Here is a 27,817-nt window from a genome sequence, read left to right as displayed (position 1 = left end):
TGCGGTGATACTTCACAACATAGACTGCAAGTGTCACATTTGATCACTTATATGTGCTGACATGGTTATCAACGCGGGATAGTGCTAATGATCCCATGGAGATATGATATTCAGTGCTCGTGGGATGGAGGGAGCAGAAACAGTGTTAAAATATTGTTTTAGGCAGACACATTTATGGATATTTGGGAGAAGAATTAGATAAATTCGGAAGAAAAGGTATAACGTCGATTGTGTCTGACACTTCTTCCTGCATAAGGTTTTGTCACTCACACCCTGCTAACACAGAATTGTAGATCGTCCTCTGATCTAAGTGTTTCTGGAGATATGTGAGTAAAAGTAGAAGCAACATCAGTGAATTTGTGTTGTGAAGTGTTGGACTGTTCAAAATCTGGATTGTCTTCTGAAAAATAGAAAAAAGAGAAACAAGCGTTATGGGCGTGTATGCCCACTGGATCAGTGACCAGTTCAATTTCTCCTTGAAAGTTGCAATAGCATTCTTACAGCAACTAAGAAACGCAGAGTGAAATTTTATTCTTATCCCAGAAGGAAGGAAATAAGGCTTATTTGATGTACTTATGTGTGATGTGATTTTTATGGATAGCACGCAAAACAATACTTTTGACTGTATCTCGGTACATGCATCAATAAATCTAAATCAAGGCACAGGTTGGAGACCCTGTCACCTTCCCGACTCCGTGCCTGTTTGAGAGATAGGGTGGTGATCACCTGTGTGAAGGCACCCCACTGGCCATTCTACTGATGACCTCCCCCTCAAACTGGCACCTCCATTTCTGGGGCTTCCATTTCCTCCCCTCTTCCTTCTCTCCTACAACTCCATCGACGACCCCCAGCATACGTCCCATTGTAGAGCCGGCACTTTGCCAATGTTCCCATGGCACTGTCAGTCCTGGAGAACTACCAGCCTCTGATTAGCCAGCAGATCCCGGGAACGGGTTGTCCATCCATGCTAAATGGTTCAGCAATTTAATGTTTCCGGTAAAGCTCGGTACTTGGGCTCTCCATGATTCCCAGTGCCAATTGGGCACTTTATTCTGTCAGAGCTCTGGGAGATAAAAGAACGGGGTTGCCAGCAGTTTTCATGCATTAATGTAATGTTTGTCTATTTATTTGTTTAAAATCCAGGATACGATAAATTAATATGTTTTTATTTCTGTGTATTTATATAGTGATAGCCATTGCTTAGTTGATAGCATTCAGACCACTGGCTCAGAAAGTTGCAGTTTCAAGTCCCATTGCAGAGACTATTGTTCAGGGTAACACTGAGGGAGTGCTGCACTGTCAGTGGTGTTTTTGGATGAGACATTAAACTGAGACCCTGGCCGGAATTTTACTGGCATGCCCATCCCGAGTCCGGGGGCGAGCGAGGCTCGGAGAACGACATTCTCCATTGGCCTCGGGGGTTGGGGGGGGGGGGGGGGGGGGATCGTACAAAACTTGGGCAGACGTGCCGGTAAAATTCCACCCCCTGTCTGCTGTGTCAGGTAAACATAAAACATCCGATGATACTATTTTGAAGGAGAAGTGGGGAGTTCTTCCCAGTGTTTTGTGCAATGTTAATCCCTAAACCAACATCATTACAACAGCTTTGCTGGTCACCATCATATAAGTTTTCCTATATAAATGCAAGTCTTTCCCACTTTCTTTCATAATTTGTAACATTCAGCATTAGAAATGCTGACCAGCGTTCCATCATTTGCCATCCGGGATTTGAACAGAAAAACAGATAACAATTTAATTCAGTCGCAAAGAACAGAGCAAGCAGTCTTGCAGAAGATGCGACACAGCCAGTGAAAGTGCTTTAAAGCTAAACGTAAGAAGAAATTGAGAATTTACCTGAAGATGGTCCAAGGGACCCTCGATTCTTTGTTTCTGTCACTGGGCTTGCCCCTGTCATCATCTGGTTTGAACAAGTGGTTTGTTGTGGAATACTGTGAGAAATATTCACTCCAACACCGGCGCCACAGGTACAGCAACTAAGAAACGTGACCTACAAAAGGCAAGGGAGACATTGTGCAGTGACTTTTGCTGTTTAAAAGCTCTGAGCTAAGGGATGAATAACTTTCTCTTCTCTTTTTATTCAATCAGTGGTGGTGAGCTGCCTTCTTGAACCGCTGGAGTCCATGTGGTCTTGGCATGCCCATGGTGCTGTTAGGGAGGGAATTCCTGGATTTTGACCCAGCAACAGTGAAGGAACGGTGATATATTTCCAAGTCAGGATGGTGAGTGGCTTCCAGGTGGTGGTGTTCCCATGTGTCTGCCTCCTTTGTCCTTTTTGATGGTAGTGGTCGTGGGTTTGGAAGGTGCTGTCTTAGGAGCCCTGGTAAGTTCCTGCAGACCATCGTGTAGATGGTACACACTGCTGCTACTGAGCGTCGGTGGTGGAGCGGGGGATGTTTGTGGATGGGGTGCCAATCAAGCAAGCTGCTTTGTGCTAGATAATGTCGAGATTCTTAAATGTTGTCGGAGCCGCACACATCCAGGCAAGCGGAGAATATTCCATCCTAACTTGTGCCTTGTAGATTGTGGACAGGCTTTGGGAAGCCAGGAGGTGAGTTACTCACCACGTGATTCCTCGCCTCTGATCTCTTGCAGCCACAGTATTTATATGACTGGTCCAGTTCAATTTCTGGGAGGGAGTGGGGGGGAGGGTGGGGGGAGGGGGGGGGGGGTGGCGGGGGGGCAGTGGGGGGGGGGAGACAGTGGATGGGGGGTGGTGGAGTCAGTGATGATAATGTTATTGGATGTCAAGGGGTGATGATTAGATTTGTTCTTGTTGGAGTTGGTTGTTGCTTGTCACTGTGAGATGCAAGCATTACTTTCCACTTGTTAGCCCAAACCTGGATATTGTCCAGGTCTCATTGTATTTGTACATGGACTGTTTTAGTATCTGAGGAGTTGCAAATGGTTCTGAATATTGTGCAGTCACCATAAGCATCACGACCTCTGGCCTTATGATGGAAGGAAGGTCATTTGGTAGAGGGGGGTGCGGGGACAAAGGGCTGCAGACAGATCAGCATCTCTGTCAATCTTGGTCACTGCCAAAACTGCAAAGAATGACTGAGGATTTACAGAACTAGTAAGTCCAGGGTCTTGTCCAATAGGATTAGGAAGACGAGTTAGGTTTGATCTGAGGGTGAGAGGTGGGAGGGGTTGCTCCTAATCCGCAAAGGATGGATGTCAAAAATCAAAGTTTCCCCTTCCCTTCTCCTGCACTTTGAAGAAGCTTGGTAAAATATCAGGCTGCGCATTCCTGCCTGTCTGCCCATTCCAAATCTTTTACGCCGTGTGCAGTGTATTATCTGGATCAATTGGTTCAATAACAAGCCTGATTGACCCTTGTTACCCTATTTGAATATAGCAGGCGAGCTGCCATATTCAGAAACCCAACAGCCCCACCACCACCCCCCTCCACCCCATAATATGGGGCTGAGCTCATGGTTTTGGGGAGATGATGGGATTTCAACTTCCCTATTATGTGTTCCCCCTCACTGAAAACATGCACACCCGGGGCATTTAAAATCCAACTCTTAGCTCAATTCAGGAGAAACTTTTGGGGGTGATTCTCCCATCCCACTGCACTAATTTTTTAGCGCAGTGGGCCGGGAGAATCTTGCGGCGGGCAATGGGGGTTTCCGGATCACAGGAAATGTAATCCAAATCATAAAGGAGGTTAATTCCATGGTGGTCCAGAAACTCCTGATCATTGGCAGAAGTGGGGGTTGGAATATGGTGGGGGATTCCAATGGTGCTCTGGGTGGGGAGCGGGCAGTCAGCAGTAAAGTAGTGGGAATTTACTCGTCAGCTTGTTTTGAAGTAGAGGAGGAACTTCTGCTCTTGTTGTCCCATGGGAAATGCTAGTTAGCACTGACCTCATGGATTCAGCCCTTCTCACCTCCTTCAAGCTGCCAAATTTTCCCAGGGCGCGGAACGCCGACCTGCCTGATCCCACATTGCAACAAAATGCTATTGCGTACAAGGGTTAAAGTGGTCTTGGTGAACAGTACCACCCCTGGTATGACGGAGTTACATGATAGTAGACTGTGGGGTAGAGTGTGGAAGGAGCCAGCACGGAGGCAGCACTCATGCACACCAGTAACTTGGATATGTATATAGTTACAATCAAAATGAATGTTGGAGCAGACTCAAAGGGCGGAAGTGCCTACTCCTCCTTCTATTTTCTATGTTTCAATGTTTCTATGTTGGCAATAAATTGTTTATGTTCGACTATACAAGCTTGTATAGTCGTGAAACACCAAACTTTAAGTAATTAATTGACTGCGAAGCACTTTGGAATGTCCTGAGGTCATTAAAGGTGTTGCATAAATGCAAATCTTTCTTTCATTTAATAATAGAACGACAATTAAAATGAATTGTGGCAACGTTGTTAAATTATTTAAATGACCAACCAGCCCAGTCCCCGTGAGTGGAGTACTTGACTATCTCTCATCCCACCTGTCAAAACTGGAGGTAAGTGGGTTTGAGGGGGGCTTGATTTCGTATCAGGTTTCTTACATCATCAGATAACTAACCAAAGCATGAACTACAAGGTTCCTCTTTTAAAAGCTTTGGCCAGAATTTCAGCTCTCAAACCATGTATTCATTGAGTAAACAGAAAAATTAAATATCATATGGTGAAGGAATTATCTGTAACCTACCTCTGCCTGTCGACTTTGAGATAGCTGGTCCTGAAGTTCATTGTTTTGCCTCAAGAGTTCCAGTCGATCTCTCTCCAATTCAATAATCTTCTCCATCATACTACAGATTCTGTACAATATTCCTATTCCTTTAGTAGTAACTCTAGACTCATTATCCTGCAAATATAAACAGCAAAATCCTGAAATTAAGGGGGGGTTGGTGTTCACTGGTGCATGATTGAATCATGTGATTCAGTTGTGTTAAATGCATTTCTCATTGCAATCAGGCGGAAGTCCAAGAGGAATGTAAAGAGTTCCTTTGTGAGGTTTTATGCAGGATACAGATTTCATAAATACCAATACATACTGAGTGCATTGTACAGGAATGAGATCGAGAATCTGGGTGAACTGGTGCAACGACAATAATCTTTGATTTGTAACATTCTGGTCAATAAGTATCCATTTGTCCATTGCTGCAGAACTGTGACCAGGGCTGGGTCAAATTTGCTTTTTAATGATCATCAGATTTTTCAGTTGATTTAATTTGTTTTGATTTATTATTGTCACATGTATTAACATACAGTGAAAAGTATTGTTTCTTGTGTGCTATGCAGACAAAGCATACCGTTCAAAGAGAAGGAAATGAGAGCAAGTGCAGAATGTAGTGTTACAGTCATAGCTAGGGTGTAGAGAAAGATCAACTTAATGCAAGGTAAGTCCATTCAAAAGTCTGACAGCATCAGGGAAGACACTGTTCTTGGGTCGGTTGGTACGTGACCTCAGGCTTTTGTATCTTTTTCCTGACAGAAGAAGGTGGAAGAGAGAATGTCAGGGGTTCGTGGGGTCCTTAATTATGCTGGCTGCTTTGCCGAGGCAGCGGGAAGTGTAGGCAGAGTCAATGGATGGGAGGCTGGTTTGCATGATGGATTGGGCTACATTTACAACCTTTTGTAGTTCTTTGTGGTCTTGGGCAGAGCAGGGGCCATACCAAGCTGTGATATAACCAGAAAGAATGCTTTCTATGGTGCATCTGTAAAAGTTGGTGAGCGTCGTGGCTGACACGCCAAATCTCCAACCAAAAGAGAAAATGCTGGAAAATCTCATCAGGTCTGGCAGCCTCTGTGAGGAAAGAAAAGAGCTGATGTTTCGAGTCCAGATGACTCTTTGTCAAAATTAAAAGGCAAAGTGGGAGATATTTATACTGCAGGGTGAGGGAATGAAAGATGAGGCATAGCCACAGAAACCAGGGGAAAAGGCTGCTAATGGTGGTCCAAAGAGAGAATAAAGGGTGTGAATGACCAAACCGCAGAGAAGTTGAAATTGGAGGGTAAGCTGTGACAGATGAAGATGTGGTGGGGAGGGGAGGCGGGGGGGGGGGGGGGGGGGGGGGGGGGGTGGGAGAGAGGTAAAATTTAGAAAAAGGGGGAAAGGGGGAGCATAGGGCGAGAAAAGATGAGGAAGCGGGGATAAAGTAGGGGGAAAGACTGGGGGGGGGAAGAAAAATGAAGAAAATAAAGAAATAAAAGTTAGAGAACAGCAAAAAATGTAATAAAGTGAAAACAAAGGGGTCGAGGTGGGGTAGAGCTAATCATCTGAAGTTGTTGAATTTGATGTTGAGACCGGAAGGCTGTAAAGTGCCGAGCCGGAAGATGAGATGCTGTTCCTTCAGTTTGCGTTGAGCTTCACTGGAATATTGCAGCAAGTCAAGAACAGACATGTGGGCATGGGAGCAGGATCACGTGTTAAAATGGCAAGCAACTGGAAGATCAGGGTCCTGATTGCGCACAGACCGAAGGTGCTCAGTCTACGCTTGGTCTCTCCGATATAGAGGAGACCACATTGGGAGCAGCGAATGCAATGGACCAAATTGAAAGAGGAGCAAGTGAAAAACTGCTTAACCTGGAATGAGTGTTTTGGACCTTGGATGGTGAGCATGGAAGAGGTAAAGGGACAGGTGTTACACCTTCTGCGATTGCATGGGAAAGTGCCATGGGTGACGGGAGAGGTGTTGGGTATAGTGGAGGAGTGGACGAGGTTATCCCAGAGGGAATGGTCTCTGCAGAATGCTGACAGAGGAAGTAAAGGGAAGATGTGTTTGGTGGTGGCATCACGCTGGAGTTGGTGAAAATGGTGGAGGATTATGCTTTGCGTGCGGAGGCTGGTGGGGTGAAACGTGAGAACAAGGGGGACTCTATCCTTGTTCTGGGAGGGAGGGGAGGGGCTGAGAGTTGTGGCGCAGGAGATGGACCGCACGCTGCTGAGGGCCCTGTTGACAACTGTAGATGGGAATCCACGGTTGAGGAAAAAGCAGCAGCAATTAGAAGCACCACTTTGGAAGGTGGCATCATTGGAACAAATGCGACGAAGGCGAAGGAGCTGAGAGAAAGGGATGGAGTCCTTACAGGATGTAGGGTGTGAAGGGCTGTAGTCCGGATAGCTATGGGAGTCAGTGGGTTTGTAATGGATATTGGTAGATAGTCTATTGCTGGAAATGGAGACAGAAAGGTCAAGGAAGGAAAGGGAAGTGCCTGAGATGGATCAGGTGAAGGCGATGGAGGGGTGGAAACTGGAAGCGAAGTTGATGAATTTTTCTAGACGAGAGCATGAGGCGGCACCAAAATAGATTTTCCAGCATTTTCTCTTTTGGTTTCAGATTCCAGCATCCGCAGTAATTTGCTTTTGTCTTTGTGGTGAACCATCGTTGGTTACCACTGTGGGGTTATTCTAATGTTGCTGTTGGGCTAGGGTGTTCACACTGTGGGGTTGTTATAATGTTGTTGTTGGGCTAGGGTGTTTACACTGTGGGATTAATATACCTGTGGTGGTTGCTGTTGTGGCACATCCCAGTCGGGCCCCGCCTCCTGGGAGAGGTATAAGACCCTCTGCTCGGGCGGGACCTCGTCAGTCTGGGATGGTGTACTCATGTTTAAATAGTTCCATTGTTAGACAATAAAAGCCTTCAATTACTGAAGCCTTGTGTCTCGTGCTCGATTGTCATGCATCAATTTTATTGTCTAACACGAAACTCTCGACAGAAAGGAGAGTATGGAACAAATGCTAAAGCCAGAGCGTCTGACGCTGGATCCACGTGCGGTCGGCGCCTCTAACACCTTCGACCACTGGCTGAAGTGTTTCGAGGACTACCTGGCAGCCTCTGCAGCAGTCACCACGGATAACGACAGACTCCAGGTCCTCCATGCGAGGGTAAGCGACACTGTCTACCTCGCGATTCGTGCGGCCACCACTTACCCGAGGGCCCTCGAGCTTTTGAAAAAGCGATACACGAGACCTCCCAACGAGATCCACGCTCATTACCTCCTCGCTACACGACGTCGGCAGTCGGGCGAAACCATGGAGGATTACGCCAATGAGCTCTTGCAGCTTGCCAGGGGCTGCGACTGCAAAGCTGTGTCGGCTGAGCAGTACATGTACGACCTCACCCGAGATGCGTTTGTGGCAGGGGTCGGGTCTTCGTACATCCGGCTCAAGCTGTTGGAGAAGGGGAATTTCAACCTGACCCAAGCTATGGAGATGGCTGAAATGCTGGAGGCGGCGTCGAAGAGCTTGGCCCTGTATCCGGAGGACCACGTGGAGACAACGTGGCAGGAGCAGTCACAAATCCCTCCTCGCCCCACGGGCTCGCACTCCCATATCGACCCGACGACGGCGGCAGCCCCAGGCGGCCCGCGGTGCTATTTCTGCGGAGGAGCCAAGCATCCACGGCAACAGTGTCCTGCTAAAGCGGTGGTCTGTAATCAATGCGGTAAAAAGGGGCACTACGCGAAAGTCTGCAGATCGAAGCCCAAGAACGGCAGTGCAGCCTGTGACCCTCCAGAACGGAGATCATCTCCATCGACGTCGCAGTACCCACGAGGTCCGGCCACGTGCGAGCCCAGGACGACGCCATTGTGGTTGGCGGAGTCGGAGGAGGATGACCACCAGGAGTCGCTACGCTTGGCGCCCTCAACCATGTGCGATTCATGGGGGCGGCCATCTTGGTCGACGACGACCAGGAGCGACCAGCAGGCGTCCTCAGCATCAACCTCGGCTGCCTGCAGTGACGTCCAAGGGCCAACGGTGGCGTCGATCACCCTGGACCAGGCTAAGCATCACAGGCTTGACTGTTCAATGATGAACATTAAGGTAAATGGTCGTACTGTTTATTGTCTGTTTGACAGCGGGAGCACTGAGAGCTTTATTCACCCTGACACTGCAAAGAGGTGTGGACTCCGGGTTCTACCTGCCAAACAGACAATTTCTATGGCATCACGGTCCCGATCTGTACCGATCCAAGGACGTTGTGTGGTAACTCTAGAAGTGCAGGGCACAATTTACGAGCGATACAGGCTCCTTGTGTTGCCGCATCTTTGCGCGCCAATTCTCCTCGGACTAAACTTTATGGTCCACATGAAGAGTGTAATCCTACAGTACGGTGGGCCACTCCCTTCGCTGACAGTAGGGGATCAGCCGCAGCCTCCAAATTGTCCAAAGCGCCCCGCATGCAATCTTTCCACACTAAAGATCACCACTCCTTCTTTATTTAAGAATCTGGTACCAGGCTGCAAGCCCATCGCTACTAAAAGTAGGCGTTACAGTGCTGAAGATCGGATCTTCATCAGATCTGAGGTTCAGCGGCTCCTCAAAGAAGGGATCATACAGCCCAGCGTTAGTCCGTGGAGAGCACAGGTCGTGGTGGTTAAGAGCGGGAACAAACCCCGGATGGTCATTGACTACAGTCAGACCATTAATCGATATACGCAGCTGGATGCGTATCCTCTCCCGCGCATATCTGATATGGTCAATCAGATTGCGCAATACCGGGTGTTCTCCACCATAGACCTTAAGTCCGCCTACCACCAACTCCCCATCCGCCCAGAGGACCGACATTACACGGCCTTTGAGGCGGATGGTCGTCTGTATCAGTTTCTTAGGGTTCCATTTGGTGTCACCAATGGGGTCTCGGTCTTCCAGCGTGCTATGGACCGAATGGTGGACCAGAACGGGCTGCGGGCTACCTTCCCGTACCTGGATAATGTCACCATCTGCGGCCATGATCAGCAGGACCATGACACAAATCTCCAGAATTTTTTGCGCACTGCACCTCGCCTGAATCTGACCTACAACAGGGAGAAGTGTGTATTCCGTACGCGCCGGTTAGCCATCCTGGGATACGTAGTGGAAAACGGGGTCATTGGCCCCGATCCCGACCGTATGCGCCCCCTTGCTGAACTTCCTTTGCCCGCTAGCGCAAAAGCACTGAGGAGATGCCTAGGCTTCTTCTCCTATTATGCGCAGTGGGTCCCCAACTACGCGGACAAAGCCCGTCCGCTTATGAAGTCCACGACTTTTCCACTCACGCCAGAGGCCCAATTGACCTTCAAGGCATTGAAAAGCGACATTGCGAAAGCCACGATGCACGCGGTGGATGAATCCATCCCTTTTCAGGTGGAAAGTGATGCATCTGATTTCGCCCTGGCCGCCACACTAAACCAGGCAGGCAGGCCCGTCGCGTTTTTTTCCCGCACCCTTCAAGGTCCCGAAATTCGGCATTCAGCGGTGGAAAAGGCGGCCCAGGCTATTGTGGAGGCCGTCAGACACTGGCGCCATTACCTGGCGGGGAAGCGGTTCACCCTGATCACGGACCAGCGGTCCGTGGCATTTATGTTCAATAATACGCAGAGGGGCAAGATCAAGAATGACAAGATCTTGCGGTGGAGAATTGAGCTCTCCACCTATAATTACGATATTATGTTTCGTCCAGGGAAACTCAATGAGCCCTCGGATGCCCTCTCGCGCGGAACATGCGCTACTATGCAGGAGGACCGCTTGAACGCCCTCCATAATGACCTGTGCCATCCTGGGGTCACTCGGCTCTACCACTTCATCAAAGCCCGCAACCTGCCCTACTCGGTGGAGGATGTCAGGTCAGTAACAAGGAGCTGTCGGATTTGCGCGGAATGCAAACCGCACTTTTACCGACCTGACCAGGCACATTTGGTCAAGGCCACTCGCCCCTTCGAGAGGCTGAGTGTGGATTTTAAGGGCCCCCTTCCCTCAACAGACCGGAACGTGTACTTTCTTAACATCATAGACGAGTACTCCCGGTTCCCGTTTGTTGTCCCCTGTGCGGACACGTCGACTGCCACGGTGATCAAGGCATTCCGTGATCTTTTTACCCTGTTCGGGTACCCCTGCTATATACATAGCGACAGGGGCTCGTCGTTCATGAGTAACGACTTGAGGCAATTCCTGCTCTCATACGGGATTGCCTCTAGTAGAACCATGAGTTACAACCCTAGGGGCAACGGACAGGTGGAGAGAGAGAATGCTACAGTCTGGAAGGCTGTCCTATTGGCGCTGAAGTCCAAAGGCCTTCCAGTCTCCCATTGGCAGGAGGTCCTCCCAAATGCGCTTCACTCCATTCGCTCCCTCCTGTGTACGGCAACCAATGCTACTCCCCACGAGAGGATGTTCTCATTCCCTCGGAAGTCGTCCTCGGGGATATCTTTACCAGCCTGGTTGACGTACCCAGGACCCGTCCTTCTGCGGCGACATGTAAGGGCCCGCAAGTCCGACCCCTTGGTCGAACCGGTCCACCTCCTCCACGCCAACCCTCAGTATGCCTATGTGGCATATCCTGACGGGCGAGAGGACACAGTCTCGATCCGAGACCTGGCGCCCGCAGGGGACGTAGCAACTCCTGTCGCTCCCATACCCCCAGTCACGAATCCCCTATCTCTTATTTCTCCCCCGGACGTGGCGCGGTCAGCACCGGGACCAGTGCATAACAGTTATACTCCACTGTACAGCTTGCCTGAGACTCGGAGATCGGCGCCATCGCAGAAGGTACCGGGATCCCCTGCACTACCGCTTCATCAGGGTCAACTGGCCCGTGAGTCCTCGAGGGGACAGCCGGACGCTGTTTGGGAGAGAACGCCACCGCAAGCACCTGCTCCGGTGTCACAGCCGGTATTGAGGAGGTCACAACGACGGTGCGGTCCTCCAGACCGTCTGGACTTGTAGATTTTTTTTGTATATATGTAGTCTGTTTTCGCACCCCGCCGGCCTTTGTTCTCAAAGGAGGGGTGAATGTGGTGAACTATCGTTGGTTACCACTGTGGGGTTATTCTAATGTTGCTGTTGGGCTAGGGTGTTTACACTGTGGGATTAATATACCTGTGGTGGTTGCTGTTGTGGCACATCCCAGTCGGGCCCCGCCTCCTGGGAGAGGTATAAGACCCTCTGCTCGGGCGGGACCCCTCCAGTCTGGAATGGTGTACGCGTGTTTAAATAGTTCCATTGTTAGACAATAAAAGCCTTCAATTACTGAAGCCTTGTGTCTCGTGCTCGATTGTCGTGCATCAGTCTTTACCACATTATATTAGTTGGACAGCACTTTCCTGTCAGTGGAATAGGTAAAACTTGCCAACTGTTGCATTAAACACATTAGATTGGAGGGTTAGGAGTTTTTTCCTCTACAACTCCATAGATGTGACAGGACAGGATTTCCATCCATCCTGAGCTCATGCTGCGGAAACCAGTGAATGCCCCAGTAAGCCTAATTTAAATGTTTCTGGCTGAATTCAACCATCACTGAAACACCGGCTGGGAGATGTTGAAGATGGGTATGGGGAAGTGCCGGGGTCAAGGCCCAGGGTAGGGCCGCACAAGATGAAAAAGACCATACTTATCTCACGGTTTTCGTTTTATCAGCAGCAAATTAGATGAGAAAACATAGAAACATAGAAGATAGGAGGATGCCATTCGGCCCTTCGAGCCTGCTCCATTTATCATGATCATGGCTGATTGTCCAACTCAATAGCCTAATCCTGCTTTTTCCCCATAACCTTTGATCCCATTCGCCCCAAGTGCTATATCCAGCCGCCTCTTGAATACATTCAATATTTTGGCATCAACTACATCCTGTGGTAATGAATTCCACAGGCTCACCAATCTTGGGTGAAGAAATGTTTCCTCATCTCCATCCTAACTGGTCTACTCCGTATCCACAGACTGTGACCCCTGGTCTGGACACCCCCACCATCGGGAACATCCTTCCTGCATCCTACCCTGTCTAGTCCTGTTAAAATTTTATAAGTCTCAGTGAGAACCCTCCCCCTCATTCATCTGAACTCCAGAGAAAACAATCCTAACCTAGTCTATCTCTCCTCATACATCAATCCTGACATTCCCGGAATCAGCCTGGTAAACCTTCGCTACACTCCCTCAAGAGCAACAATATCCTTCCTCAGAAAAGGAGATCAAAACTGCACACAATATTCTAGGTGTGGCCTCACCAAGGCCCTGTATAATTGTAACAACACATCCCTGTTCCTCAAAATTAGGTTAGCCTTTTAGATATCCGTGTTATTTAACCTTAATTAACTAATCCTTTCCAAGTGTTCCATTTCTTCTTTCCTTCTCCATGCTGGTCAAGTTACCATTACTGAAGTACTGTTTCTCAGACACTTCCCAGCTCACTCCATTATCAACTTAATCAACGATGTCCTCTCAGTTACATTATACTGTTCATAAATGCATAGCACAACAATCCTCATCAGTCAGCAGTGATTGGTACTTCATTGATACTTGATTGAAGTATGTTTAATAAGGTGCAAAGTGCTGGCTGGTGCTATTAATGGAAACACTAACTGGTACAAAATCATCACATGTACAGCTTAGAAACAAGACATTGAGCTCAATATGTTTATGCCAGCATTTATACTCCACACCCTCCTCCCACCCCTTTCTAACTAGCCATGTTTGCATATACTTTATTCCTTTCTTTCCCAAGTGCTTATCTAACTTCCACCAAAATGCATCCCTGTTATTTGCCTCAATTACACCCTGTGGTCGTGTTAAAGTGGTTGCTGGTCACTTTAAGAGTTGATCACATGATTTGACGGTGATGTCATTAAGGTGTTACAGATGCTTCTGTTTTCCTTTCAGTTTGTTCCTTGTACAGGCAAGAGGTCCCAGAATAAATCTGTTGTTAGTTTAAATCTACATGTACGAACCAGTCATTCCTTTTTGTGTAAAACCCACAAACCACATAGTTAGGATATTAAAGGTAGCACGTTCCACATTATCAAGATTTGGACAAATAGTTTTTTTCCTGAATTCAGCATTGGATTTATTGTTGACTATCTTACGTGTACAATCTTTACTGGAAACATTTTCACTATGTCTACCGTATCAAGACCTTCCATTGTCTTAAATACCTCCATTAATTCCCAATTAAGCCTTCTCTTTTCTTGAGAAAAAAATCCCCAGCCTTTTTCCTGATATGTATATCCACTCCATTCTGGTATCATTCACCTTCTCCAAAGCCCCTGTATCCTCTTTATAATATGGGGACCAGAACAGTGCAAGGTACTCCCAAGGGCTGGAAGAGAGAAATGGACCTCAGACCTGGGTAAATCCTGGAATTTTGGATGGGGACAGATTACTCATGTTAGGAAGAGGACCGAAGAGATGGGGAAGTGGGGCATGGGTTTTGGTGGTGAGGCAGGGAGTCACAACCGGGAAAGAGCCCCTGTCCCCAACCTCCCCACCTCGTACCCTTAGATTCCTTAACTCCTCTCCTCCATTATGTAGTCTCCTCATTTTCATAGCAAAACATACCACCTCATATTTATCCATATTCAAATTCATGTGTTAATTATACACTCAACCTACAAATGTGGCAAAGTCTTCCTGTACTTTGTCACATTATTGTTTTGTAATAATTACACCTCTGAATCCACAACATTTGGAAATTGCATGTCCAATTCCTATGTTCAAATCATTATTGTAAATTGTGAGCCAGTGTGATCTCAGCCTCATGCCTATGGAGCACTGCTTCCATCTATTGCTGAGCAACTACGCTTAATACTTATTCTTTGTTTCCTGTTTTGTAGTCAGCTCACTATCCATTCTGCTGTTATCCCCTGACTGAACATACTCTGACCTTGTATCTACTATGTGATACCATCTTGAAAGCCTTTTGAATTGCAAATACCTTACATTTACTGCATAACTAGTGTCAACTCTTCCTATTAGTACACCACCCAATGCTTCTTCTTTCCTTATCCTTTCTAAATAAGTTAAAAGATTTAAAAGAAATAAGAATCTATAACTCTATGACATGCTGGAATTTCTATCTGCCAGTCCTAATTATTTATTGAGCCCTGATTCAGTAATCCCTGTTACATCTACTTCCTTGCTACAATTTGTGGCCTCCAGTTCCCCCACTTTGATTTGGATCCTGCCCACATTGCTGTACTGGCAATTTCATTTGTTTTATTAGTTGTTCCATTCACTATATGTTTAATAATTATTTTAGACTTATGCATGATCACTGTACCCGATCCCTCAATATTAACTGTACCCAATCTTAACCTTTGTCCCATTCCAGTTCAGGTGGAGCCCATCCCAGTGGTTAAAGTTGGAACATAGAATCCCTGCAGTGCAGGAGGAGACCATACGGCCCGTTGAGTCTGCACCTACTCTCTGACAGAGCATCCCACCAAGGCCTAACCTTCACCCTATCCTTGTAACTCCACGCACTTACCCAACTACCTCCCCTAACCTCTTGGAACATCAAGGAACAATTTAGCATGGTAAACCCACCTAACCTGTCTCAGTACGAAACTGAACCTCCCTTTCAGCCATTCACTTTCCTCATCAGCCTATCCCTGTGTCAATTAGCACATGTATTGAGTGGTAACTTTGCGATTATCACCTGCAAAGTCCTATTTTTAAAATTTATTTCCTAACTTCTGATACGTCCTTCACCATTGACTTCCCTGTTTCATTGGTACCAACCGGGACAATGATGAATGGGTCTTCACCTTCCGTTTCCAAGTTCTTCTCCAGTTACCCTGAGATGTCGTTCACGTCGGCACCAGGTAGGGGGCACATTCTTCGGGAAACTCAATCACGAGCGCAGAGGATGACTTCAACTAACTATTGAATTTGCTCTACCTACAACTTTTCGATTTTGCTCCCTTTCTGATAGGCTGTCTCCGGCTTCAGGGCTACCATCCTTAAGGTGTGATATAGTGATCATATCACTGAACTAGTAATGCAGAGGCAAAAACACAGCACCTTGCTCTCATCTCCATATGTTCATCCTTGGCCCGTTGCAATGCTCCAGTGAAGTCCAAGTAAAGCTGGAGTAGCAGCACTTCATCTTCCAGTTAGGCATGCTACAGCCCTCAGGATTCTACATTGAGTTCAACAACTTTAGTCTGTGACTTTTCTCCTCCATTTTAACCCCTTTCTTTTTTATATCCCATACGTTTTTGTCCCAATGCAAAAACCCTTCCCCCCACCTTCCTCCCACACCAGGCCACCTGTCTCTTGTTCTTAGCTTTGTTACATCTTTGTTGCAATCTCCCCCAGCAACAGTATAATATCCAACACACTTTCCCTCTCCTTTAGTTCCGATGAAAAGTCAAATGGATGTGAAATGTTGACTCTATTTTCTCTCCCCACAGGTGCCTCCAGATCTGCTGAGTTTTTCCAGCATTCTCTGTTTTTCCCTCCAACATAGAGGCCCAGGTTACTGTGCTGAGGGTATGGGTTAAAATCCCACCACGGGAGCTGGTGGAATTTAAATTCAATTAATAAAACTGGAATATAAAGCCAATCTCAGTCATGGTGAACATGAAACTGTCATCAATTGTTATTGAAACACTTCTGGTTCACTAATACCCTTTATGGAAGGAGATCTGCCATCCTTACCTGGCCTGACCTACGTGTAACTCCAGACCCACTTTAACATGGTTGATTCTTAACAGCCTTCACTTCTAGAGAAATTAGGGAGGGAAACAAATGCTGGTTTTGCCAATGGTGCCCCCATCCCATGAAAGAATAAAGGAGCCTTCAGTCTAATCCTGATTGTTAGCAGGTATATTGTACCTGTTGGGACAGGGCCAGTATCTGCAGGATCTCCTGCTCTATCTCTGTAGGTTTCCTGCACTTGTTGACTGAAGCTGCATTTTCCCCATTCTACATTTGTGTTTTCCTCTGAGGTGTGACTGGACTCTGGAAAAAAATATCCAGAAATTCTTCTTCCGATTGTGTCAGAGAGTCGCTGTAATGACCTCGATCAGGCCATTGAGGTTAGCCTATTGGAATATGAACTCCATGATTAAGGAGTCAATTGCTGGGCCAATCAGGGTGTCTTTTCCTTGTATTTAACTGGGAGTGTCAGTTCCTCTGGCACTCCCGAAGGTAGACTGCTGACTGATAGCACTCTGTGTACTGCTGTTGGAATTGTAAATAAAGGCATTTTGGTGAAGGGACTTCTACCTCCGAAGATTTATGACAGTCGCTAACTTGCACTCCAGTTCAATGTCTCTGAACTGGGGTCAATCAAGGCAGAGACATTTCCTGCAGATGGGGCAGTCCAGTACTGCCTCATTGTTCAGCAAACTCTCCCATATCATAACGTTGATGAATTGCCTGTGCTGCCACCTTCAACCTTTATGCATTCTTGAGATGGTGTGAAGGGTTGGAGACATGAGGAGGACAGAATGGTTCTTTATTACATTTGGCTGGTGGGAATTCTGGATACTGGCATAACTAGAAATAAATCATTCTATTACCGCTAACCTTTAGCAAAATATCTGGAAAAGAACCTATGTTTAAAAAATAAACAAGCCATTTTAATTTTTAACCAACCTTGCCTTCCAGGCTGCTTCTCTTAACTTGTTCATTGAACCCAAGTATGGCCTGCTGACTTTCCAAAATGTCAAATTCCCCCTGGGTTTTCCATTTTTCATTGCGCCAGTTGTTTGAACTGAATCCATAGTCTTTCTCTTCACCCGTTCCACTCTTTGTAACATCTGTGACTGTAAAATCAAACTTGGCTGGTTCTGTCAACTCTTGAAGATTGCACTGTGCATTCATTATTTGTAAGATGTCTTTCAACCCAAAAATATCGTCATCCTCTTCCGATGAAGATGCTGCAGCTTTAAATTGGTGCTCTCCACCCGAGACAGCAGTAAAACTTTGAGTTCTTGGGAACAGTGCTGACCTACTGTCATAGGATAAGTAGGAGTAGAGGCCGGAGCTGGTTGATGTGCGTCTGCTGTGGTTGGAGGCATTCTCTTGTGTATCGGATTGCATTTGTCTCTGAAAAAGGCAGGAAGGGTTCGATAGGTCCAGGCCTGAATCTTCTGACTGACTCCTCCCAAACAACAATGTTCTTTCCTTCGGTTGACAAAAACCAACATCTACTTCATCTGAAATCACGGGGGCTTTCGCTTTCTCAGTTTTCTCTCTCTTACCTGAAATGAAATTGTTCACATAACGTAGTGGTCAGAAAATATTTTTTAAAAGATAAACAAAGAAGCTGCCTTAATAGTTTGCTGCATAAATATATTACCTGATACAACACTGAGGCAAGAAAGACTCAAGCTGTGCTGAGGTAACTGATCTCAGCAGTGTGGTCTTTAGGATGCCACAGTTGGGCCTCGGGCCTCCTTTTCTAAAGAAGGGTGATAAAACACCCCCTCTGAATTGTTATTTATTAGTGTCACAAGTAGGCTTACATTCACACAGCAATGAAGTTACTGTGAAAATCCCCTGGTCACCACACTCCGGCGCCTGTCCGGGTACACTGAGGGAGAATTTAGCATGGCCAATGCACCTAACCAGCACGTCTTTCGGACTGTACGTTGGTGGGCATCCATGTGCAAGAAGAAAAGATCAGGTTAATTCACTGCCTGAATAGCCATTTGCCTTGGATCAATGAACTGTGCCCATAATTCTTAAATTCACAATTAATTTTCCTTGTTTGATTTGCAGAGAGAATAAATAAGAGAACTGAGAAAGGAGATCTCTACATGGTTTTGAGTCGGGTAAAGAGCATACATAATATGATTCATGAGGCATCACAATTGTATGGAAAAGATTTGATTTGATTTGTTATTGTCACAGGTATTAGTATACAGTGAAAAGTATTGTTTCTTGCGCGCCATACAAAGCATACTGTTCATAGAGAAGGAAACAAGAGAGTGCAGAATGTACTGTTACAGTCATAGCTAGGGTGTAGAGAAAGGTCAACTTTTGCAAGGTAGGTCCATTCAAAAATCTAATGGCTGCAGGGAAGAAGCTGATACAACCAAAAAGGATGCTTTCTATGGTGCATCTGTAAATGTTGGTGAGAGTCGTAGCTAACATGCCAAATTTCCTTAGTCTTCTGAGAAAGTAGAGGCTTTGGTGGGCTTTCTTAACTATAGTGTCGGCATGGGGGGATCAGGACAGGTTGTTGGTAATCTGGACACCTAAAAACTTGAAGCTCTCGACCCTTTCTACTTCATCTCCGTTGATGTGAACAGGGGCGTGTTCTACACTACGCTTCCTGAAGTCGATGACAATCTGTATGGAGCAAAGACTGTCTGAAGCAAAAGGTCTTTTCCTGCCCCTTGTTATTTGTGTGTATTTTGGGATAAATTGATGGATGGGAATTTCAAAGAAAGCCTTCCATTTATACATCACCTTTCGTAATCTCATAATGTCCCAAATGCTTCACAGTCAATGAAGTGCTTTCTGAAGTTTTTTATTCTTCCATTGGATGTGGATATTATTGGCAAGGTCAGTATTTGTTGACCACCCCTCATTCCCCTTGAATTGTGTGGCTAACTAGGCCATTTCAGAGGGTAATTAAGAGTCAACCGCATTAATGTGGATCTGGTGTCAATGTAGTCTCCCGCAGGTAAGGGTGGCAATTCTGTTCCTAAAGCACATTCATGATTCAAACGGGTAATTACAACAATCAAAGATAACATTGCTGATACTAACTTTCAATTCAAAGTTTTATAAATTGATTTTAAAATTCTACCAGCTGTGGGATTTTAACCACTGTCCCCAGGATATTAGCTTGGATTACTAGTGCAATGATATTACCACTACACTGTCATAATAGTGTTACAACCTAGAATCGCAATAGAGTCCTTACCATGCAGAAGTAGAGCATTCAGGCCATCGAGACTCACTGACAGAGCATCTTATGCAGGCCCACCCCACAGGCCACATATTTACCCCACCAATCCCCCTAACCTACACATCTTTGGACACTAAGGGGCAATTTATCAATACCAATCCACCTACCCTGCACATCTTTGCACTGTGGAAGGAAACCGGAGAACCCAGAGGAAACGCACACAGACACGAAGAGAATGTGTAAACTCCATATTGACAATGACCCAAGGCTAGAACTGAACATAGGTTCCTGCCGTGTGAGGCAGCAGTGCTAACCACTGAGTCACCGTGCCACCTTTGGTTACAGAACATCTAAGGAAATCTTTGTAGCTTTCTGTATATGAACAGCCTATCTTTATTAATTACTTGTAACTATATGTAAATATGCAGTAAAGAGTACAGGTATGGAGCAATCTCCATCTCTGGATCTTAAACATCTTTATTCAATGCCATTCTGACCCTAGGTCTGGGTCATGTACCTTCTTAGTTCACTGTGTGGGCAGTGCTGCACTCAGTTCCACATTAACCCTAGAAATACCAGACACTTATACTACACCTCCCCCAATTCTTCATCCCATGGATATATAGTTACACTAGTTTATTTCATGTCTTACATTATTGTTATAAATATGCATTATATAATTGTTACAATTTTAATGCTATTTCAACATTATTGCTGTTACAGTGTTAGCATTATCAACATTCTCACCACCCTGTCTCTCCTTTTCATGTCCTTGAAATAAGATGTTCAGGATGTTTTGGAGGCCTTATAAACCTTCCACTTCTCATTCACTGTTCTGTTGGAAAAGTACCAGGCTCTGTTGAATCAGCTTCTTGTTGTTGGCTTCGAGTTTGGATTGATACTTTGGTATGCTTTCATTCTTTTCTTGTTGCTTTATGTTGACACATGCCTGGTTGGTTTGGCTGTTGTGCTAATCCATGAAAACTGTTAGTTTCAATTGTTTATTGCAGGCTGGGCAAACATGGTATTTGTCCCCCTGGCGCTGCTTTTTCTTCTTTTTCCAAGTGGGCCATCTCTGAATCCTCTGAGGCTGAGAACAAGTGTCCCTGAAAGTTTAGTGTTCCACTCACCATTGTGTTTCGTTATTGATCGTAATAGACTGACACCAGGTTCCAGCATCCCTTGTGGTTGTCTGGCCCTCGAAGTTGCAGTCTGTGCAACAGTGTTTGCTGTGTCGACCATTGTAATAGTTAGAGTTAGAGGCTTCTCAGACTGCTGAACATTCTCTGGCACTGCTTGCATTGGCTTCATGGTAATCTCATAGGCGGTAGTTTGGTCTGATCATTGGAGACTTTCCAAGATCTGGAATGATAATGGACAAAGAGAGAACAGAGATCGCAAGTGAAATCTGTGTCTGAATACTCTATAGTGTTTGAGTATTCAGGAGTCTGTTGTCCTGGCTGACTAATGACAGTGGTAGTCTTGAAATCCTCCACCGTCCTGAGGAGATTCAGGATGACGCAGGCATCCCTGCTAAGGAAAGAGGCTGGTTGCAAATGATGTACATCAGCTCAAAGATCTGCTTGCTGCCATACCTCAGTGGTTCCAGTATTATGCTGATGACCGGAAGTTGGATTCCCCTATTGTTTGAAACCATGTCTAGGAGCCATGGTTCCTTGTCTGACAGGATTGTCACGCCGGCACCTAACTTTAATTTAAAAGTTGCTTGATGAATATTTATCAGGCAAAAGGTAGTGGGCAGGGGACATGGTTTGGCATGAGTCAGTATGGGGTTATAAAGGGCAATAGTGTTTGGGGAGCAAGGGTAGTATGAGGGCCTGGTAGATAGGCATGGATTGGCATAGGGAATATGAGAGGCCATAGGGTGGTTGGGGGATATGATCTCTCTTCTCTCTTTGTCATTCCAAAATGAGGCACCACAATCTTTGACCTCACCCAAGAAACATGCTTGTGTATCTTCTGGGTTTTCAGTCTCGACCTCATGGATTACCTTTGGTTATCTATGTGCGGTGGAGGTTTACACTTGCAGTTTGTCAAAGTAACCTGTTCTGTTGCAATGGAAGCCTGAGGACACTGATCTCTCCTGTGGGGGTGTTTCACACTGCAGTGTAAGGTCACTCTGCTGGACCATTCAGGGACTGTTTTCCCTGACTTGGAATGTTCCTGCAACTGTGGAACCTGACAAACCAGACTGCCTTCTGTTCTGTGTTGTATTCTCTTCCCTTAGAATTATCCTGGACTGCTCAGTCTAACTATCTGAATTGTCTTATATATGGTAAGACCATCTTTAACTTGTAAGTGGCCAGAGAGTGAATCAGTTGCAACATTCATGATTCTGTCTCAGATGAGGTCAGACTCCATATTCCTGCCCCTCTGACATTACATAGAAATCATTTATTGACAGGTTCCTCAGGCAGTTGGACTCTCTTATTGAAGTTAACTCTTTCCAATATTTTATTGGATTTCAAGTTGAAATAAACATCAAAGGATTTTAAATCCTCATCAAATTTAGTGGATTACTCATTAATGTCCTGCCTCGCACTGATGTTGTCTGCAATTGGTCCTACTGAGTAAAGAAGTGTGTTCACTTGTTCCTCTTCTGATTATTTTCTTTGAACCTGATGCAATGCTGTATCTTAAACATATTTTTCTTCAAATACTCCAATGTTATACTAGTCTGGGTCTTGGATGCGTCCGAGTGAAGTTGAAAGTGTGAAATTGTGATTCATGTTGAAGATGTTTTATGTGTGGCGAAAGCTTGAAGGGCTTACAGGCTTGCAAGATGGAGTTGCCATTCACTACTGAACAATGGATTTCCTGCACTTGCCAGCACTGGCAGGCTTTATCAAATGTGTGCTTCTGGAAGCCATTCCCAACAATGGCTGCACTGAGCAATGAAGTGTCGTAAGCAGCGAGATATTTAAATTAACTGCAGGCTTGCTGTTTAAAGATTCAGAGAGTTAATTATTAAGTTTCCTTGTCTTTTCAACTCAAGAGGTCGAGCGTTGAGACTTGGAGGCAGAGATCAGGATTCGTGACGCGTTTCATTCAAATGATGCTTAGAGTAAAAGAGACTGCTCAGGACTAGCTGAAACCTGGAAGTTAAAAGGATCTATCTCACCTTTGCAGGTACAGTTGGCTCTGCACTCTGAAGCTGGACTTCCAAAGCACATTTAATGAAGTCTTTTGCTGCAGTAAAACCCCTGCCTTTAGCTTTCTGGCAGTTCTGTCTGGCAATTTTCTAGCAAATTTCCTCAGCCTTTACTTCAGTTGAGAACATCTTTCAGGTCAGAATCAATAGAAGACTTTGTTTTTCTTAGTTTTACAGAATTCCTGTGAGGTTGGGGGATTTTCATCCTGAGCTGACACCATGTCATATTGGTGTGGATTACAGAACGTATCGATTAAGGATGCTTTTGTAGTCCTCTGTATGTTAACATCAAGCCTTTATTAACTACACACATATAAACAGGTAGAGAGCTATCTCCATCTCCAGATAGAGTCACAGGGCGGAATCTTCCTGTCCCGCCTGCCCGCCACGGGAATCGTAGCGGATGGGACACAGATCATACAAAGATTCATGGACCTCGGGTGGGATTTTCCGACCTTAGGGTGAGCGGAGCCGGACAATCCCGCCCATAGTCATACAGATATACAGCACGGAAACAGGCCCTTCGGCCCAACTCGCCCATGCTGACCAGTCTTCCTACACTGAACTAGTCCCATTTGCCTGCGTTTGGCCCATATCCCTCCAAATCTTTCCCATCCATGTACCTGTCCAAATGCATTTTAAATGTTGTAATTGTACCCGCCTCTACCACCTCCTCTGGCAGCTCATTCCATATACGCACCACGCTCTGCGTGAAAAAGTTACCTCTCAGATCCCTTTTAAATCTTTCCCCTCTCACCTTAAACCTATACCCTCTAGTTTTGGACTCTTAACACATCTCTGTTCAACTCTACACTGACCCTAGGTCTGGCTCACGTGCCTTCTTACATCACTGTGTGGGCAGTATTGTACGTAGTCCCACATTAACCCTATATATACCTGACCCTTCCACTCCATATACCACTGTCTCTGCCTGAGTATACTAACTGTTGTAATATAGAAAAACAGAGCAGTCAGTCATGCACACAGTAAGGTCCGATAAATAGCAATGAGATAAATAACCAATTGAACATTTCTCAAGACGTTTGTTGAGGGGTATATGTTGATCAGAAGGTTGGAAATCCTGCTCAACTTCTAACAGTGCTATGAGTTTTGTTTTACATCTACCTGAGACAGAAGACAGCATTTTGATTTAAAGTCTTATTCAAAAGACGTCACCACCAACAAGAAAGCAACTTTCAGTATTGCACAGAAATCTGAGCACTCAAGCACTTCAGTGGGTCTTGCCCCATGGTCTACTTACTCAGAAATCAACAACTGAAAAATTAGAACCTTTTTCAATTTTCTTTTGGACATTGGTTCAACTGGAAAATGGTGCAGATTACTGTGAAGGATTCTAAATGCAATACGAATTCTAAGGCCCAGGCTTTCGCTCTCAGGTCAGGTTTGCAGACACAGGAGAATTCCCTGCTCTGCGAATCTGACCTTTAAAAATGGCCGCCTGCAGTTGGAATTTTTGTTTCGGGGTCAGGCTGGATTACAAGTAAGGCCTGCCTCCCCTGGAATGAGTGCAGAAGTTGTCAAGTGGGGAAGTAGGTTTGGCAGAATGCTTGCCTCTGTGCTCTGGCATTTCAAGTTAAGTAAAAAAAGATTAAAGCAAGAAGCACACCTCCAGCCCTCATCCCTCACTCCCTCAACCCCACATATTCGCCTGTCCCATCCACGCCAACCTATGCTACATCATGTCTCCCAACCACCCAATGGCCTTTCACATTCCCTATGCCAATCCATGCCTAGTTACCCATCTCTAAAGGCCCTCATTCTATCCTTGCTCCCCACATCACCATTGCCCTTTAAAACCCAATACCAACACATGCCAAACCATGTCCCCTGCCACTACCTTTTGCCTTTATCCCCTCCATCCTAACTTATTTGGTATCCTTTGACAGTTCTTTGACAGTTTTGAAAGATTCTTGGCAGCCCTGAAAACTCCTTGATAGCTTTGACAGTTGCATGACAGTTTTGACAGTTCCTTAGCAGCTGACAATTTCATGGCAACTTTGACGGTTCCATTGAGTTTATGCACTTTTTATGCACAATTATGTTTACCTACAACAATCCCAAATGGTACCTTTCCTGTCCTATAGATATCCCAGGGGCATATTCAAAGAGATGCCTTACCTCTCCAAAGGGGTACCCTGGCTACCCATAAAAAAATCCTCTTACTTGGTCCAATCTGCACACTTTGGGGTTTTACACTCCTGGCCTACCAAATTCCCACTTCAGTGGAGGCAGCTGGTGATTTAAATGGCTAGACGCCTTTGTAAGCCACATGCACACAAAACCCAGTCCAACTCTAGTCCTGTCCTTGCAAAAATAGGGAATGCCATTTTTGGGGAAGCAACTTAGAATTTCTGACCAAATCTGGGATTTTTCATCATGGCTGACAGACACGCACTCCATTGTAGTGAAAATCTGGGCTGATTATCTATAAATTTGGCAGTAAAAGAATTCCAGGACATGTTTATAGGTTTAGTTTAAGAGTTACTTTGCGCCAAGGATAAATCACAGCACATCAGAGCGCTAACAGCAAACAGCAGAGAAAGGGGATGGCAAGTACAATGTTTTGAATGCAGAAGAAAATTGCAAATTCTGACGATATCTTTACATTGCATGTATATTTGTGAGATAACTATGTTCTTAAATAGTCTTCTCTTCCTTGAGTACCTCTGTACAATGCATGATTTTGACATAGGTGGACTTGTAGGTGACCTATTGGGATGCATAAAACAGACTTTTATGTGCAAGAACAGCTTGACATCTAATCTTTCCATCAGCGCAGGAACCCGATTGAAGTCAGGTGCTTGTGTAACTGGAAATTCCACAAAACTGATTCAAACTCCAGTTGTTTTTTTGGCCTGTCAAGTCATTTCTAATAAAGTTTGACCATAAAAAATTAACAACATTTTAAATCCTGGAGTATTGCACTTAATACAATAATCACAGTGTATCCCTTCAGTGGATCACTGTAGTGTTTCAAACTTTTATTCCACAAGCAATTTTTATTTGGTCTATTATAGCTATATTCCAGTCAAAGGAAAAGCTATCGCCAGGGATTAGAATATTCAAGGAGCCATTATTATACTATGTGTGTTTAATTTTGGTTATTTATTAGTGTCACAAGTAGGCTTACATTAACACTGCAATGAAGTTACTGTGAAAATACCCTAGTCGCCACACTCCGGCATCTGTTCAGGTACACTGAGGGAGAATTCAGCACGGCCAATGCACCTAACCAGCATGTCTTTTGGACTGTGGAAGGAAACCGAAGCAACCAAAGGAAACCCACGCAGACATGGGGAGAAGGTGCAGTCTCCACACAGAGAGTGAGCCAAACCCGGAATCGAACCCGGGTCCCTGGTGCTGTGAGGCCATTGTGGCACACCGTGCCGCTCATGGAAGGCCTTGAGTGACCCCATTCTGCAATAAGAATGGGGCTCATATCCCAAAGTCAGGAGACAGTTTTCCATTTAGTGCACCTGCTCTCCAACATTGATAGTTCTTGTGATCTTTAATTGATCGAGGTGACATCGGTTTCTCTACCATTCACAGCACTGACCCAACCTAACATCTCATTTAAAATTCACAGCACCGACCCTGAGTTCCTATCTCCTTTAAAATTTACAGGACTGACTCGAACTTGCAATAACCTTAAATATTCTCAGTGCTCGCTTTCCTCAGAATCACACTACATTGTGTCTGTACTACTCACGTTGCAAAAGTAATCATAAAATTTACAGCCCCCTTCATGAAGGACGGCTCCTTTGAACTTTAAGCACATGAGCTATGAATTGTCAGGTGTACTTCAAAATGTTCCGTTGACAATAATAAAATTACCTTTTCTCCACTTCAGCAAAGAGAGGATTTGTTTTTTTCTCCCGGACGACATTCCAACAGAATGTTCTCTTCAAAAACACAAAGATTGTGGACCACTTTCCTCCGTTCCTTGAAGTTAAGACGACAGTTCGGGGGGAAAATCGGAGAATTCTCGGGACTTTTCCTCTTTAGAATCAGATGCTTGCTCTTCTCCTGAAACACAGATCATCAGTTTAACAGCTCCGCTTTCAACAGCCCAAATTCAACTAAACGAAATGAGCTAAGGAACAGGAACCGGTCAGAAACTGAATATCCAAACTATTTATAGCACAGAAAAGTCGTAAGTCATGAAATGAGCAGCGAGGTTTGTGACTGGGGGCAGAGGAATGTAACAGGTTGTTGTGTGCTCAAAGTGGCCAAGCGACATATTTCTACACAGCACATTAGCCCTGTGCTATGCAAAGTGATGTTTTCCTCTCCTCAGGGGATCATCCTGTTTTGAATACTTCTGATCCGCAGAAATGTGATGCAATTCGCCTTTTCCCAGCACTGGAGCGCTGCTATAGGAGAAACATGATTCTCAACACTACTGAAATGGCCACCCAAAAAGACAGTTTGTAACTTCTGTTATACAGGCATCTATTGTGGTTGAATTACATATTTATCTCTGTGTCTGTGTGCTTGCTCCAGGCATTTGGACTATACACCAGTTATTCATGCATCTGTGATTTTGCTATCAGGAAGGATAAGGGACATAGTTTTATTTTTTTTTAAATAGGGAGACAACTCACAACCAGGAATCGAGGCATCTTACACTGCAGCAGATAGAGATTGCAGTTTGAATTTCCAATAGTTTTCCCTTTACTTCCTCTGTTGAAATGCTATACCCAAAGGCAAGGTATCATTTAGACTTAGACTTAGAACAGTACAGCACAGAACAGGCCCTTCGGCCCACGATGTTGTGCCGAGCTTTATCTGAAACCAAGATCAAGCTATCCCACTCCCTATCATCCTGGTGTGCTCCATGTGCCTATCCAATAACTGCTTAAATGTTCCTAAAGTGTCTGACTCCACTATCACTGCAGGCAGTCCATTCCACATTCCAACCACTCTCTGAGTAAAGAACCTACCTCGGACATCCTTCCTATATCTCCCACCATGAACCCTATAGTTATGCCCCCTTGTAATAGCTCCATCCACCCGAGGAAATAGTCTTTGAAC

General features: G+C 45.4%; 1 protein-coding gene across 1 annotated transcript; it reads right to left on the bottom strand.

The window, feature by feature from the left end:
* LOC144505468 (uncharacterized) lies at positions 1 to 26,983 on the bottom strand. The gene is made up of 5 exons (XM_078231578.1): positions 26,618 to 26,983; positions 17,325 to 17,932; positions 4,677 to 4,832; positions 1,855 to 2,008; positions 1 to 400 (listed from the first exon to the last, which is right to left on the bottom strand). Exons 1-5 carry the CDS (start codon positions 26,667 to 26,669, stop codon positions 267 to 269), a joined length of 1,104 nt encoding a protein of 367 aa, XP_078087704.1. The 5' UTR covers positions 26,670 to 26,983; the 3' UTR covers positions 1 to 266.
* Between the last annotated feature and the right edge of the window lie 834 nt (positions 26,984 to 27,817).

The sequence above is a fragment of the Mustelus asterias genome, chromosome 16 (genome assembly GCF_964213995.1).
Source record: "Mustelus asterias chromosome 16, sMusAst1.hap1.1, whole genome shotgun sequence".
NCBI lineage: Eukaryota > Metazoa > Chordata > Chondrichthyes > Carcharhiniformes > Triakidae > Mustelus > Mustelus asterias.
This window is presented reverse-complemented; position numbering and strand designations above follow the sequence as displayed.